The 15,727-nt window shown below is 53.7% G+C and overlaps 2 protein-coding genes across 2 annotated transcripts; both read right to left on the bottom strand.

Annotated features, from left to right (window-relative positions):
* Positions 1-1,567: 1,567 nt before the first annotated feature.
* On the bottom strand, positions 1,568-5,804 carry EXOSC2 (exosome component 2). The gene is made up of 9 exons (XM_084219689.1): positions 5,674-5,804; positions 5,488-5,589; positions 5,357-5,402; positions 4,912-5,001; positions 4,731-4,796; positions 4,514-4,582; positions 3,492-3,668; positions 3,185-3,313; positions 1,568-2,354 (listed from the first exon to the last, which is right to left on the bottom strand). Exons 1-9 carry the CDS (start codon positions 5,796-5,798, stop codon positions 2,274-2,276), a joined length of 885 nt encoding a protein of 294 aa, XP_084075815.1. The 5' UTR covers positions 5,799-5,804; the 3' UTR covers positions 1,568-2,273.
* Positions 5,805-7,876: 2,072 nt separating this feature from the next.
* On the bottom strand, positions 7,877-15,037 carry PRDM12 (PR/SET domain 12; the record flags this gene model as incomplete). The annotated part of the gene is made up of 5 exons (XM_084219452.1): positions 7,877-8,259; positions 9,155-9,266; positions 12,714-12,869; positions 13,840-14,030; positions 14,824-15,037. The coding sequence occupies 5 exons, from the start codon at positions 15,035-15,037 to the stop codon at positions 7,877-7,879; spliced, it is 1,056 nt and encodes a 351-aa protein (XP_084075578.1).
* Between the last annotated feature and the right edge of the window lie 690 nt (positions 15,038-15,727).

The following is a 15,727-nucleotide window of genomic DNA, read 5'->3' as shown; positions in this document are numbered from 1 at the left end:
GACGGGAACTGCCAGCAATGACCTTGCTGAAGCCTTGTTACAGAATTTAGGTCTTGGCACAGCACTGGCTGAATGTGGAAGGATCAATAATTATCCGTCATGGTCACTGGGGAAAATACTGAGACCTTTGGTTCCCTCCCATCAGAAAAGATCCACAACCAAGCCTCACCAGCTGGTGTTCTTCTTGGGTTTAAAAACAAAAGTACCAGGTATTCAGCTGTAAGGGAACTGGATGAGTCACATGCCTCATCATTAATGCCAAAATATCAGGAATCCTGCAGCAAGCAGGAGGAATCAGAAAGCTCAGAGCTGAAGCAGTCCAGAGCTTGAGCTGGTTTTTAGCAGAAATCCCTGAATTTCCCCCTGTGGTAATAAGATCAACAGCTGCTAAACTACAGCATTGGATGAGGGGGGAAAAAAAGTACTTTTCTAAGTGAAAGACGCAAACTGCTAAAGCTTTTTTAGCCTTTTTGAAGCAGTTTTGTCCATGGAGCTGTGTGTTATGTGGCTACCAGCACCCTCATGGAGACCTGAAAGTGTCACCATCAAACCTCAGTTTTCAAATATCCCCATTCATCTTGAGGATGTGATTGTTGCAACACTTACTAGGAAATCCTCTTAAAACTCAAAAACAGCAATTCCCAGGTCTTGTGTGGAGCATTCCAGTGATACCCCCAACAAGTTCAGCACTATTTTCAAAGGCAGCACGGGCAGTTGTGCAGCAGCAGAACGGATTAGCCATGTCCTTGCTTGTCCTTAGCCCCATTGTGCTTTAGGATTTGGGCTGCAGCGCTGGTGGCAGCCGCCCAGGCCCTGCTGTCTGGCAAGGCAGCGAGGCAGAGCTGCTGGCGAAGGGAAGTGCCACAAACGCGATCCAAAGGTGCCATCTAGTGCCTGCTCGAGACCACAGGGAAAGCAGCCCGAGCTGCAGGGACAGCAACGAAAGGAATTTCTAGTTCCCAGGAAAACACCGAGGAAAGAATTTTCCCGTGTGCCTGAGGCAAGAGTGCAAATTTGCAACGTGCAATTGGATTCAGGGACAATTGGGACAGATGTTTTATCATCCTTTTTAAGAATTACAGTGCTGTGGTGCAAGGATATATTTGCAATACAAATAGATATATAATAAACCAGTTCTAATACAGCACCTGGAGCTGAGAGGATTCTCCAGGGAAAGCATCACATTCTTCACAGAGAATGTGATTGTTTGCCTGCAAACACTTGGCTCAACGTGTCCACCTCTAAGCACAGGCCTGAAGATCTTTACCAGTGTCATACTGGGCTCCCTGTCATCCCCCAGTCACCTCTGCTTGACTCACCTCTCCAAGGGATCCTGCAGGGAGGCAATGCCTGGAAAACCACTGTGAACACCAGGCAATCCTTCCAGAGGAACCCTGTAAAGGCTGAAGAGGAAGGTCAAGTCCTGCTGGGATGAAGGGCAACAACTAAGAGATAAGACAGTGTAACTATTCCAAGTGTCTTAGCACAGGGAAACTTGAGCCAACCACAGCTCTCAAGCTAAGCTAAAAACAAGCCAATGCAGACACTGCTGAAAGACTGATTTGTTTCAAAAAATTTATTGAAATGTAAAATACTTAATACAAAACCATATTGGTGCCTCCTCAGAAGAGGAGCTCACCTCTCAGGCAGAAAACAAAAGACCAGCAGGATATACACAAACCAGGAGACTGCTTGTCCAGAGCTCCTGGCTCATATGGACAGAGACAGCCACATCCCATCTCATACCCCTGAGACATTCAAGTCATGAACAGCCAGACCCAAACTGTGGTTAGCAAGGCTGTGGATACTCCTGTTCTCTAAACACATGTGCCTGGATTTACATTCTTAAAAATGAGGGCTCTCAGTCAGGGAACAGACTGGCAGTTCTGTATCACAAGTAAATTAAAATCCAAATCATCTTCTGGGGAGAGAGAAACATCACAAAACAAATCCCTTCCTCTCTGTCATTCTGCACGAAGTTCTGGGGCACTGGACACAGCAACAGGTGCTAGGAGACAAGTCCCAGTTGCATCTGATCTTTATAAAGGTCAGACATCAATTTTTCAGGCCGTTGCACTAAAAAGCTATTGTACTTAAGTACTACTTTGTACTAAAGGGACACAGGAGATATCCTAGGAGTGAGGAATTTTGGTGGTTTCTGAAGTGTGGAATGAATGTTGGAAACTAGAACACTGAAAAAAACCATATAATACTGGGAATCAAAGCTGCCATGCTGGGATTTCAAATGACTGCTTCTGGCCATGTGCCCTATCCTATCCCTCTGAATCCAGCAACCTCTGTCGAGCTTCCAGAACGATCTCCTCTGTCACCTCTGGTTTGAGAATGTCCTTGATCTGCAGTGGAGAGAAGAGCAGTATGAGCACCAGGAATCAACAACTACTTACTTCTGCACTCTGTGGGGAAAAAGGTCCCTGACACACGGCAGCAACCAGCAAGGGAGTTTAGAGGGTTGTGGTGAAAAAATACCAATGGCAGAGGGTCCAAGGTATAATTAACTTTGCCAGTTGGGAATTCTTACCCAGAGGAGTAAGAGAGAGAGACCAGAGGAAATCAAAGGAGAGGCTACTAACCCTCCTCATCTACCCTGAAGGACACACACTGTATTTGGGAAGGGCACAGTTATACTTCTAAAGAACACCTCATTGGGAATGAAAGCAGAATTCAGATCTCATTTATTTATGGGAAGAGAATTGCCCACGATTGTGCTGGCAGGAATCACAGTGAAAAGCTTTACAGGAAGAGGGCAAATGGAGGCAGTCTTCCAGCAGTGCAGGATGTGGATACAGACATGAGCCTGCTCTCTGTACAATACATGACATTTACTTTTTCATTGCTTCATAAAATGCACTGTACCCTCATACAATGCCAAATTCAACACTGTTTTCACAGGAATTAAAGGGTCCATAATCCCAGTGAGGGATACACAAAATCTATCAAAAAAGGGACTGATCTCTCTTTAGGAATAGTTGCCAGAGGCAGAACCTTTCAAACTATCCCTGAAATTGTGCAAGGCAACTTATGTTGTCCAGAAGAGGAGAGTTCATACTGTCACTTACTACAGGATGCTTTGGTAAATCGAAAGGAAACTGACTTCAGCAGCAACTGATGCAGCCTTTCTGATCCCTCCCCTCAAGTGTGGAATAAACACTACTGGTTCCTGTACCTGATGAGGAAGGGATGCTTCATAGCAGTACAAGATGCTGGTGTCAAAGAGCATAATCTTGTGAGTAACCAGAGCCATGATGCAGTTTCGCAGCCGTGAGATCACCTCCCGGTCAGACAAGGGAACTGGCTGAGGAAGGACAGAGGAAAAGGGATGAATGCACAGGGAAATAATGCAAGGAGAAAAGCCTTGCTGTGAACCTAACCTTCCAGGATCCTGGAAGTGGCAGGTTACTCAGGTGCCTCTGACTATGTCAGACTAAAAACCATCACTGGCAGAAGAGAGCTCACGGTCCCTGAACACTCACCTCCAAGTTGGCAGTGTAGCCTCCAGCCTCGTCATCCTTCTGCTCTGGGGTTGGGTAGATCCAGATGAAGCCATTGTTGCCAAGGATCACGGATGCACCACAGGGCAGGTCATGGAAATGAGTCTTCTGGCGTTTCACAAGGGAGGGAGAGACCTGAACCAGCACACCCTGGGCAAGCTGGAGAACAGACCACGAGGCTCAGCGTGAGACACATCATGAGCCACCACAGACAACACCAAGCCACTAATACACACTCACTCCATTCCCGGCCTAGGAACAACTCTGTTTTAACACCTTTTCCTCTGAAACAGTGAATATAAAACCTGCCTGCCTCTGGGAGCGCTGGGAGGATTAGCTAATGCCTGTGCAGTCCTTTGAAGATGAAGAATACTCAAAGTGCTTAGCACAAATGTTAATAATATCTTGATCGGTAACTACACATCAACCATCCCTGCAGAAAAATGAGGAGTCAGAGGCCCAATTTAGCAGAACACTTTCCCCCATAATCCAATCACCGTCCTTCACCCTTTGTGCAATAAGCACACTTCCCTTTCATCTTTTAAGTGCTAATACCCTTGGTCTGGTAATCCCAAACTGCAGCCTACGCTCCAACAGCCCCTTGGCTTATTTCAATGCACAAAACCAGAGATAAATGCCAACTGTGTAAAGCCTAAAATAGGGCCCTGGGGAGAGGAACAAGTCATAGGGGCAACAGCCAGCAGAAGAGGAGTGAAGAGATCTCTCCCCAGGACTTAATTCCCAAGTGGCTAGTGGGGGAAACAGAACTAGCAGGCTGAAACTGCAGACAGGGAGAGCAGTGGATCAAAGGGCAACTCAAGGACAGCTTCTTTGTGCTTGGTGGTCCCATGGAAGAGCTGAGAGGCTTTCTGTCCTGCAGGAATGGGTTATAACAACATCTTGCTCTATTCCATAGCTCTTTTCTTTAAAAAGCCTCCAAAAGGCTTTATACAAATCAGCTGGTGCAGAATTATCCCAGGATCAAGGGCTTTGGAACAACTCACCTTCCCATACTTCAGGCTCCGGGTGTGCAGCGATACAGCCCCATCAGAAAATATAGACTGGACCTCTGCCTGTTGGTGCCACTTAAGGAAACAAGTGCCACTTAAGGCTGCCCAGTGCCACCCCAGCATAGCTTTCACCCCCAGCCAGGCCAGCCAAGCTCTCCCTGTTCTTCCCATGCTCTTGGTTCTCCTGTCAATGGGAGCAGCAGAAGGATACACTGATGAGATCCCCTTCCTGCAGGTAGTCCCTCATTGCAAGCTCATCTTCTGCTGATTTCCTTCTCTGAAACATCACAAGAAAAGTCACATGTAGCCCAGAATGAGAAAACATCCATCAGTACCTCTTTGTGGGGAACCTTAGGATGCCAGTTGTGCAAAACACAACCAGCTACACTCACCAGCTCCCCACCAGGTAAATTTATAGATGACAGCAACAGGACTGAATCCAGCCTGGAATTTGTTTCCACTTTCCATCGCTTCTGCTGAACCTAAGGGGGAAAAAAACACCCAAGGTAAATTTATAGACTACAGCAACAGGACTGAATCCTGCCTGGAATTTGTTTCCACTTTCCATCACTTCTGCTGAACCTAAGGTGAAAAAAACCACCAAAACTTATCGGTACACACTCAATAACTGAATGGGAGCTGCAGCTCACCACGCTGCAGGAGGGGACAGCTCTGCTGGCTCCTTCCAGCCCCATCCCTGTTAAAATCCACACGCTCCCAGTAACCTGACCAGGACACCGATGTGTGTCAGTGTTTTAGGATCCCGGGAAGCGCTTAGAGTCGGACTGAGCCACGACCACCCTCCTCCTCGGCGCCGCGGCAAACAGGGGGCTTTACCTCCGTAATCCTGCCGACCACGATGTCGCCGATCTCGCCGTTGTACCTGGGACAGAGAGCGGCGGTCACACACCTCACGGACGCTGCCGAGCCAGGCCCGCCGCCGGCCCGCACCGCCGCGCCGCGCTCACCTGGCCTTCAGCGCCCTGACGCACACCAGCTTGTTCACCCTCTCCACCACGCCGGCCACCGAGGCGATCAGCTTGTCGTCCTCCACATAAGTACCGTGGCCCCTGCGGAGAGACAGCGGCTACCTAAGGAGAGCCCGAAGCCGCGCCACCCCGCCGCCGCCCACTCTCCTCCGCCGCTGCCCGCACCTCATGTATCCCGTGTCCGTGGTGATGGTGTCCCCCGGTGCCACCAGGTGCTTCTCGCCGCCCCGGAGCCTGCTGGAATCCAGGGGCGCGCGGGCCGCCGGCAGCCTCATGGTGACCGCCGCCATCTTGGCCCCGCCGCACGCGCCTTCCGCTCGGCATGTTGGCTACTGGCGAGAGCGCGCCTGAGGGCGCGGGCGGCGCCATCTTGAGTGAGGGCGGCAGGGGCGGTGACTGGGCAGCCATGTCTGTTCCTGGCAGCAAAGGGTCTCTTGGGCTTCGCTCCGGTGGAGTCCAATGGGGACCGCGGCCATTTTTAGTGCGGGCAGCGCCCGTCAGTGACCCGCTCCCTCAGAACCCGCCCGGGAACGCTGCCGCGGGGCTCACCGGGCCCCACAGCCCGGGCCGAGGCGGGGAGCAGCACCCCCAGTTCGGGCGCCCCTCACACAAGGTGTCCCCCTGAGGGCAGTCCTCTCATGCCCTCCCCATCTGGCCGGTGCTCACGCTCGGCTCGAACATCCCCGCGGGGCCCGGCCCTGAGCCCTTCCCCTCGGCCGAGCTGTGGCAGCACGAACTGATACGTCCGTGGAAAAGTTTTATCCATTCAAACACTGGTTAGGGTCTCAGGGGTGCGGAGGAAATGCCACAGGAAAAGCAGCCCGCGATGAGCGTCAGCAAGTATGTCGCTTCCATCCAGCAGGGCTTGTGCCCCATCACAGCCGAAATACGGGCACTAATCCATGGAATGTATCAAGGATGGCAGTGGCTGTGGCTTCAAAGAGGGATTGTACAAGTTCACAAGAACAGGGACTGGCAGGGTGGAAGCAGTAGATACCACCCGCTCTGGAGTGAGCCAGCCCTTACCCCAGCTTCCAGACCTGAAAAAGAGCTTCTTTAGCCAAAAACTGGGGTTTTTTCCCCTCCCCAGATGCACTTGGTCCAACAGATGACACCACACCTCCTCACTCACAGATTGTTGTGGTAGTTAAGACCTTCACTCATCCCAATACCCACATCCTCCCCCTGGCACATAAAATAAAGCTCTCCATACAATCCCTCTTCTAAATGATAAATGTTCCAAGTAATTTTTATTTAGAATACAAGAGAGGTACAAATGTATTTACACTGTGTACATATACAATCAAATAATATATAATATCAAAGTCTTGTAAATATTGTTTACATAAATATTTACAAAGTTAAAGTGACAGTTGTTTGGGGTTTTTTTCTTTTGTTTTGTTTTTGTTTTTTTCTTCTGGAAGTGAAACACGGTTTGTGAGAACTTTATACATCTTAGACTTATAATTAATATTAGAATACCTGTTTTTTTAAAGAATTATGATACACAGCTCTCCTCCGCAGTGTGGGGACTCCAGAGGGCGCTTAGAGTTGTCCTTGGGGACAGGGCTGGCTCGGGGACAGGTTTTCTCTGTCCCCAGAGGGCAGTAGCAGTTCCAACCAAAATGTTCCTTCAGAGCTGGGAAAGGGATGGGGAGAAGAGCTGCCAGGGCTGGAAAAGGCACAGCCCGGCAGAGCTCAGGGTCCCCACAAAACCTGCCTATGGATGGGCATTCCCAGCTGGCACGGTGTCCCCTCTGCCCACAGCATGGCTTGGAGTGGTGACAGACCCCAGTACAGGGCTCTGGCTGGAGCAGGGTGGGCAGAGGGGGCTCGGGTGCAGGAAAATGCAAATGTTCACTAACTCGGGGCTCCCAAGCAGGGAAAGGTGTCCCTTGGAAGGAGCCACCGGGACCAAAGCCACTCCCGGGGTAAACGGGTATGACTGGGTGGCCACATCAGGGCAGTGCCAACCTCTCTGTGGGGCACATGTCTGCTAGAGTAGAGGAGGATGCCTAAGAGGAATTTTTCTTTCTACCAAATTATCTGTAAACCCCAGGCATGACTCCTCCAGGCTCACCCTTTTGGCTCTCCCAGTCCTCCCACAATGCGCTGGCAAACCCACACAGGACATCTCCTGCCAACACCAGGCCACCCTGTGCCACACCTCCCTGGGGATGATCCCACACAACTCAGCTGCAGAGCTGGGGGCTCCCCTCCTGCTGACTCCCCGCAGTCAGCAATGCCCAAAAACAACCCAACACTCTTCGAGACACAAAGCAGCTCAGCCAAGGGCCACCCCCCCCAGTTCATTGCATGTCTCAGCGTCAGTCTTTGCTGTCCCAAATCCCGCTGCCACACCGGGGCTTCACAGCACCATGGTAGGGATGTGATGGGCCAGGGAGGCAGGGTGGGGCACGGGCAGGGCGGGCGAGTGGGCCTGCAGGGAGGCGTTGGGGGGCCGGTGGCGGGCGCTTTTCTGGTGCGCCCGCAGCCCCGCGAGCTGGGAATAGGCACTTTGGCACACCTGGCACTTGTAGGGCCGCTCGCCCGTGTGCAAGCGGACGTGGTTGCGGAGCGTGGAGGACTGGCTGAAGCGGCGGTTGCAGAAGCGGCACACGAAGGGCTTGTCCAGGGTGTGGATGCGCATGTGGGAGCGCAGGTTGCTGCGGGAGTTGAAGCCGCGGTGGCAGATGACGCAGCGCATGCGCCCCGTCGTGCTGGCCCCCGTCTCCACCGCATGGAAATCCTCTGGGGACAGCAGGAGATAGTCAGGCGCTGCCCTCCAGCACAGCAGCTCGCCCCACCCCAAGTGCCTGGGGTGCTGGGTGCCCTTGAAAGTCCCTACGGCCCTCTGCTGCTGAGGTCACCTATCCTGGGCAGACTGGCATCCAGGCTGGCTCCTAGGATTTTGGGATACAGCCAGTGCTGGAAATGGGCTAAGCCAGATTTAGGTAAGGGGAACAATCAAGCTGAGCTGAATGAATCCCTTATAAATGGACACAAAACAAATTTTCCCCTCCCTGGGCTGCAACAGAGTTGGAGGAGGTGGGTGCAGGAGCTCCCAGGAACCCCCAACCACACTGTCCAGCCCCTGCCCCAGTCCCAGCTTCTCCCCTCACTCTGCTGGGCTCAGACATGGCTCTCTCAGAGTGGGGAGCAGAGTCAGGGAGTGTAAAAGTGGCTCCAAACACAGCCTGAGCTCTGCTGTGCCACAGAGAAGCACCTCTGAGAGCCACTGAGACAAGCGGAGAGCGAAAGCCCTCCTGTGCTGGTGGTTAAGATCCCTTAAATGCAGAGTGGGGGTGTAGAGGCTGCATCCACTTGGTGTTTCACAGAGTTGGGGCTGCCTTGCACTCACACCCTGCATGGCTCCTCCCTGCCTGGCTGGGTCAGGCAGCGACTGCCAACACCCCACCAGCAACAGCCTTGGGCAAACAGGCCTGGAGGCATTGTCCTGAATTACTAAGGACCTGCTCAAGCTGTGTGGATCATTTTATAGTCCCTGTGCTTGTCCACAAAGAACTGGGATATTTGACATACCCCTGGGATGTCCGCACCTTGTGCCCACCCAATGGCCTCAGAGCTGGACAGAGGGTGAACAGGCAGGGATGCTGCACCCTTGACTCTTTCTGATGTTACCTACCATGTTTGTTCTTCTTCTGCTCCTCTTCCAGCCCTGGCACACCTGGGATGCCCAGGAAGGTGTTGTGGGAGTTTCCGTACCAGACCAGCAGCTCTTGGTCTGGAGGAATCATCTAGAAAGAGAGATAAAGAAAGGGTTGTTGAGGCGGTGATGAACATCCACGCCTGCTCTGATCCATTCAGACCTACCCTGGCTGTGCCCTATTTTTGTGAGACCCTGCTGCCATCTGGGACCTGCCAGCAGTCCCCAACACTGACAGGCAGGCACGGAACAGCCCAGGATGCAGCATTGGAGGTGATGGCACAGAACGAGCACAAATCCAACTCCAGGCTCTGCCCCAAGCTGGGATGAAAACATATTTACGGGCAAATACGTGGCTACAGAGCGCAGGCACAGACCTGGAGTCTCCAGAGTGCAGGACTCAGAGGTCCCAGCAGCTCGGAGAGACCAGGACAGGGTGGAACAGAGACATGGAGAAATAAACCATTTGTGGACCACAGCCAGCACACGTGACAGAGACCAAAGCAGGGAGCTGGGACACGGGGCCCCAGCTCAGGGCTCCAGCAGAGCATTTTCTCTTTGGACAGAGCCACCGGCACCCTTCAGCTGCAGGGCACAAGCAGCACCTCCCACGCACCCACCCACTCGCCCCTGCTGGGGCTGATTTTAGAAGGCAGAAATGCAGATCTGCCAGCAAAGGGCTCGTGAGCCCACAGAGCAGAGGAGAGCTAAGAAATGCTGTCAGAGACCATGGCTCAGGTGTGAAACACTGCTTATATCCCCCACCAAAGCTGCTGCACCTGCAACAGCCCAAGAACAGCTACAAGAGCAGGGCAGGGGTTCTGCATCATCCATGCTCCTGTTTCCCTGCAGTGATGGCACTTCTCCTGTCCCTGCTGTTCCTGTCATGTTCCTGCATGGCCAGGGTGAGCGGCCAGGAAATGCCGCTCACGGCTCCCCTCGTGCAGCAGCCCTGGCTGGGAAGATGGATCCATCCTCTCTGACCAGTTCAAACAACACTAATAACAACGACACTTCATGAAAAATTACATCTTTTCCCTAGCAGTCCCTACTGTTAAGAACCTAATTTAGAAATAGGAACATCCTGCATTTTGGAGAACGGTTTTCTGTACACTGAGCATGTTAGATCCCAGTAAAACATCATCCACAAGAAACACAGATGCTAAGTTCAATCACCTCAACGCTGAAAATATGCTGAATTTAAAGCATCTGAAATAAATAAGAATTTGACTTCGTATCTTTGTCCCTCTGCATAACTGGGCTGCAGAGGAGGAATTTGGGATTCAGAGGAAGCCGACATCCTTTTGCATCCCACATTGATGATGTTTCTTGGCATTATTTACTCTTAACAGAAAATTAGTCATTTTTAATACAAGCAAATATAATATTGCTGAAAGGATAAAACAATCTGCATGGGTGCATACATGGGTGTGAGGTTTTTCTGCTGAAGCTGCTGCAGCCACGCCAGCAGCAGGTGAGCACTCATGTGCATACACCCCAAAGCAAATTCAAATTGCCTCCCAGGAATCTGTGGCCTCCAGATCAAAGGCCAAAACTTTCTGCCTTCGCTTTATTTTCCTGCAGCAGCAACTTGGTATTGCTGAGAAAGAGGATGGGAAAAACAAATCAGCAAATAAGGGCAGGAACGCGCAAAGTGCATTAAAATATCCAAGGTAAATAGGAAAAAAAAGCACCAAATCAATCTGGGGTTTTGGCATGTAGGTGAGAAAAGCATCTAAAGAGATTGATTCCCTGCTTGGGAAGCCACCAGGGCTGGTAGGGGACGGAGGGTGACAATGGCTATGTATGGACACCTCTGGTGCTGATCAGGGCAGTGCTTCAGTTCAGGTTGGTGTGTGTGTGTGCCCTGCCGAGCTTGGGGAGCAGGATGACAGCAGGGACCCTTCATGCCCACCTCTTCCCACACATCTCCTGGGGTTCTGCACTCTCAGCATCTCAAATTCACTGCTTGTGCCAAGGGAATTAAACTCATCCTGCTCCACCACTCACTGCTTCAGCCCTAGGAGCAAGCCTACAGCTGGATCATGGCTACACCCAAACATTCGTTCACCCACTCTCTGTTCTGTACCTGCACAAGGTGTAAAAACCACAGCTGCATTCCTAATTACACCACGGCTACCTGGGATTATTTTACTTATTTGCATAATTTAAGAAGAGCAGTAAAAAGTATTTAAGATGCTGTCACAACAGGCACAGGTGCCCACAGGAGTATCAGGTCTTAAAACTAGAAACACCTGAAGCCTGCTGTCCAGCATGAGAAAGCAGGGAACTGCTTGGAGCTCTTGGGAAAGGTGGCAGAGCCCAAAGGGCACACAGTACTCTCCAGCAGGAGGAGAGAATATCTGATCCTCTTCCTACCCACCCATTCTCCTTTGCCACCGCACGGCAGCAATCCCTAACCCAGCCCTGCCGTGGTCCTGTGCCGTGGAGCATTTGGGTTTGTGCTCCTCTGTGAGCCACTGCAGGAGCCTGGACAGATCCAGAGCGCTGCCCGTGCCCATAGAGCCAGCAGGCACTCATGGTCATTCCCAGCTGAGACCCTCTCCCAGCTGTAAACACTCCTCAGGTGAGACTCTGAACCCGATACTGGAGCAGCACAATCCCAGTGCTGGTCTGGGATGGACAGGGACGTGTCCCCTCTTGTGACTCTTTAAGCCAAAACTGCTGCACAGGGCCATCTCCCCAAGCCACCACCTTTCTCCACCTGCAATAGGGTTGGGTTACGGGGACACTGCCCATAAGCAGGGCTGGTCCCCACGTCACCCTGCTCTGGCACTGTGTGATTTGTATGCACATGGCACCAATAATTCTGGGGAGCCAGACACCCACCTCCATCCCAGAGTCTCCTGTAGGGAGCTGTGGGCACCCTTCAACCATCACCCCACTGCACGGCAGCCTGTGCCACCCCGGGACCCTGTCCCTGCTCCTGTACCACACCAGCACAGACCAGCACTTCATGCAGGAGCACAGGGATGAGGAGGTAGGAAGAGCCCCTTCCCCACAGTGTAAAGCCCAGGGCAGAACTGCACCAGCACCACTCCCTGCCCTCTCCGTGGCTCCCTGCACAGCCAGAGTGGTGTCCAGGCAAAGCAGTGTGGAGTCAGGCACAGCCTGTGCTCAGCATCTCGGTTTCACAGAACACCCCAAATTTTACCCTGCTATAAAGAAGCAGGTTCTGCGCAAAATCCCACTTTTACAGTACAGCATCCAAGCCCTGTCCTTGCCCAAAGTTCTATATGGGCCAGAATTGCAGCTCTTTTCATGCTTTACACCCCAAACAAGGATCTACTCTTGCCCTGCTCAACACATATCATTCCATGAGCCCACAGAAAGAGGGCAGAGAGAAGGGACCTTTCCTACTCCTACTCCCTGAGGCCCATGCAATGGCCCTTCCCTGTGGTTTCTACCTCTGCTGGTGGATCTGAGTGCCAAGGATGAAAATGCTGCCATGTCCTTCCACAGATACCCCACCAACAACCCAAAGAACAAGGGAGGGAGAGTCTTCAGCCCCACTTACCTCAATGGCCTTGTAGAAGATGCTGTTCCCAATCTGGACCACCTCAAGGTTCTGCTCCTGCTCGTTCCGTGCACATTTGATGTAGGTCATCCAGCTGCGGTGATCCTCCTGGCTGGCGTCAATGAAGTACCGCACAGTGCCATCCTCATTGAAGACCTGTGAGGGCAGAGAGCACTTGGTAGCAATGCTGCCCGCAGTGGGCTGAGCCCCTACGCCTCTGGGGTAAAGCCCCTGGACAGGGACAGGCTCAAAGCCAGCAGAGCCTCAGGGCTGAGATCCTGACAGCAGCCAGGAGATGCTGAACCCTTCCTGCTCGTGGTTCTGGACTGCGGCAGGGCTGAGAAATGTGCCCTGCTCTCACTGGCATGGCTGGGCTTGCCAGCCCCTATCTCCCTGCATAACCCAGCTCCCTTCCTCAATCTCCCTTTTCATCAGAGCCCCACCAGCAGCTCAGCTCTAGAGGAAGGGGCTGTTCAGCATCCTGCAGCCGCCATGGGAGTGGGAGAATCCCTGGGTGGAAGGGGAAGGTGCATGCCAGGCCTGGAAAGATGCTTAGCAGCGTGCCAGAAAAGATGAGGCAAGTTTCTGTTAGGCATAAAATTACAATAATAATTAACAATAATTAAGAAGTGCAAGTCTGAGTCAAATAAGAAAAAAAGGAAAACCCTCCCTGTTGGCTGTGCATTAGCGCACAATGTCCTGGCATCTCAGATCCCCCCAAACTCCACGGTTTCATTCGGGATTAACCTCACCATGGCTGGGGCAAAGCAGGGGGCAAGGGACAGGGCAGAGCTGGTTTTGTCCACTGCGGCCAGTGCAGGCAGCAACCAGTCAGGTGTTCCACCAGGACAGGGTGGGCAGGGCAGGGCGTGATCTGCCTGCACAGGACATGAGCAACAGCATCTTGGGGCTCCTCTGTGGGCTGGCTGCACCCCGAGGGCTGGGGAGACCTCATCCTTCTCCTGCAAGAGGTTCCTAAATGCACCTGCCCAGATATTTGCATGAATGGGGAAACTGAGGCACAAGGATGGTGCTCGATGGTGCCCAAGCACGGGACAGAGCCCCAGCACCCTGTCCCTTCTTCTCACAAGACCAGTCGGGGCTCAGGGTTCGGGGGAGTCGTTACCTCCCACATGAGGTTGTTGTTCTTGCACAGGTCCACATGTTCGGGGGAGATGACCCTGCCCGTGAACGGCCCCATCTCGGTGCCAGCCTTGATCCAAGTCTTGGAGAAGATGCCGAGCCCTTCCCCGGGGATGGAGCTCTGGGCGATTATCACTTCCGACGGCAGCACCAGGCTGGAGAGCTTCTGCACCTCTGCGAGGGGGGAGACCGGCTCAGAAAGGGACAGGGGTGGGGGAGAGGAGGGAGACCGAGGGCAGCGGGGACCCCGCCCCACCCCGGCCCCAGCCCAGACCCCGGGGCTGAGCCTTTTAAACGCCCAACCGGGCTCCCACAAAGCGGTACAAGGTTTCCCCCGGGGCATTGAGGAGGTACCTGGGAAAAGCATCCCGGGCTGGGCGAGGGAGCGGGGCTGGGAAAGGAGGTTAAATGGTGTCTATTTCGGCCCATCCAGCAATTTGTCATGCTGTTAAAGTGATCTGCATTCATTAAACTCAACTAGAAAGAAATTGCTAATTCTAAATTCATTAGTCCTTTAGGAATGCTGTAGCGGTACATTGTGCCTGAATGGCGCGAGGGCTTGTTTAAAAGGGCCCAGGAATTCCTCTTACAAAATGGGGAGATGAGATGGTTGACATATCGTGAATGGAAATGGAATTAGCCTTCATGGTAAATTAAGAGAGGAACAGAAATCCGAGAGGGGGAAAAGGGAGCTGGGACGCCCTGGCGATGCCGGGGCGAGAGAAAAGATATTGTCCCGGGCGGCTGAATGCGGGACGGCCCCGGCCCCCCCAGCCCGCGGTTTAAGTGGGAACTTTCTCAGGTCAAGCCCAAGTTAACCAAATGAATTTAAAGCCCTTTTTCCCCAGTCCCACGCCTGCGGAGAGCGGGGCGCCGGGACCGCATCCCGCCGCCGGAGTCCGGGAGCCGGCCCGGGGCCGATGGGGGAAACCGGGGGGATCGGGGAGGGTCCGGGGGGGTCACTCACCTCCGGAGAAGGACTGAGCCAGGACTTCGGCCGTGAAGGCTGTCTTGGGGCTGCTCTTCTCCTCGAAGAGCTGCTCTCCCAGGACGTTTCTCCAGCGGCCGTAGAGGAAGCTGTGCAGGATGTCGGAGGTGATCACCTCAGCCAGAGAGAGCCCCTGCGGCTTCAGCCCAGGCTTGAGGACCAGGGCCTCGGCGGGCAGCACCGAGCCCATCATGGGGGCGAGGCGGCGGGGCCGAGCGCGACGGGGCCGGGCGCGGCGGGCGGTGGGCGGCGGGCTGGGCTCCGTTCGACTCGGCGGCTCCCGCCCGGCTATATATGAGCTTCATTGACCCTCCTAATTGGTTATTAATGACCTCCCTGACGTTGGCGAAGAGACTGCGGCTGCCGGAGCGAGGCGAGCCGTCGGAGCCCCCCCCTCCCATCTCCTCCTTCCCTCCCCTCCCGGGGGTGGGGTGGCTGGAGGGAGGGAGGGACACGGCGAGCACACACACACACAAACACACACACAGGATACACACACACACACATATACACACACCGATACACACACACGCACCGGCTCTGCCCCCCGCACCTCCCGGCCCGAGCAAACCCAAACTCGGGCACCTGCCCCCGGACACGGCAGAACAGCAGCGAAAAGGGCAAAAATGTCCCCGCCGGTGTCCCACGGACGGGGCGCACCCTCGGGCACGGTCCCGCTCCCCACCCGGCCCCCGCGCTCGTTTTGGGACTGAAACGCTGCGCTTTGGGGCCATTGAGCACCACAACGAAATCGGCGGCCCCGAGCCCGACAGCTCCCGGTGCTCTGCGGCGTTTGGCCCTCGCAGCCCCGGGGGAACGGGCTGAGGCTCTCGCAGTTGGTCCCGACCGTGTTCGGCTCCCCGCTGCCCCCCGCATCCCCGCC

This window comes from Fringilla coelebs (assembly GCF_963513975.1).
Source record: "Fringilla coelebs genome assembly, chromosome: 21".
Classification (NCBI taxonomy): Eukaryota; Metazoa; Chordata; class Aves; order Passeriformes; family Fringillidae; genus Fringilla; species Fringilla coelebs.
This window is presented reverse-complemented; position numbering and strand designations above follow the sequence as displayed.

What these genes read in the sequence shown, in the direction of transcription:
- EXOSC2 (XM_084219689.1), bottom strand. Translation starts at nt 5,798, where the DNA reads ATGGCGGCGGTCACCATGAGGCTGCCGGCGGCCCGCGCGCCCCTGGAT. An exon ending in ACGGACACGGGATACATGAG is followed by an intron (nt 5,590 to 5,673) that starts GTGCGGGCAGCG and finishes GTCTCTCCGCAG; the next exon opens with GGGCCACGGTACTTATGTGG. An exon ending in GTCAGGGCGCTGAAGGCCAG is followed by an intron (nt 5,403 to 5,487) that starts GTGAGCGCGGCG and finishes TCTCTGTCCCAG; the next exon opens with GTACAACGGCGAGATCGGCG.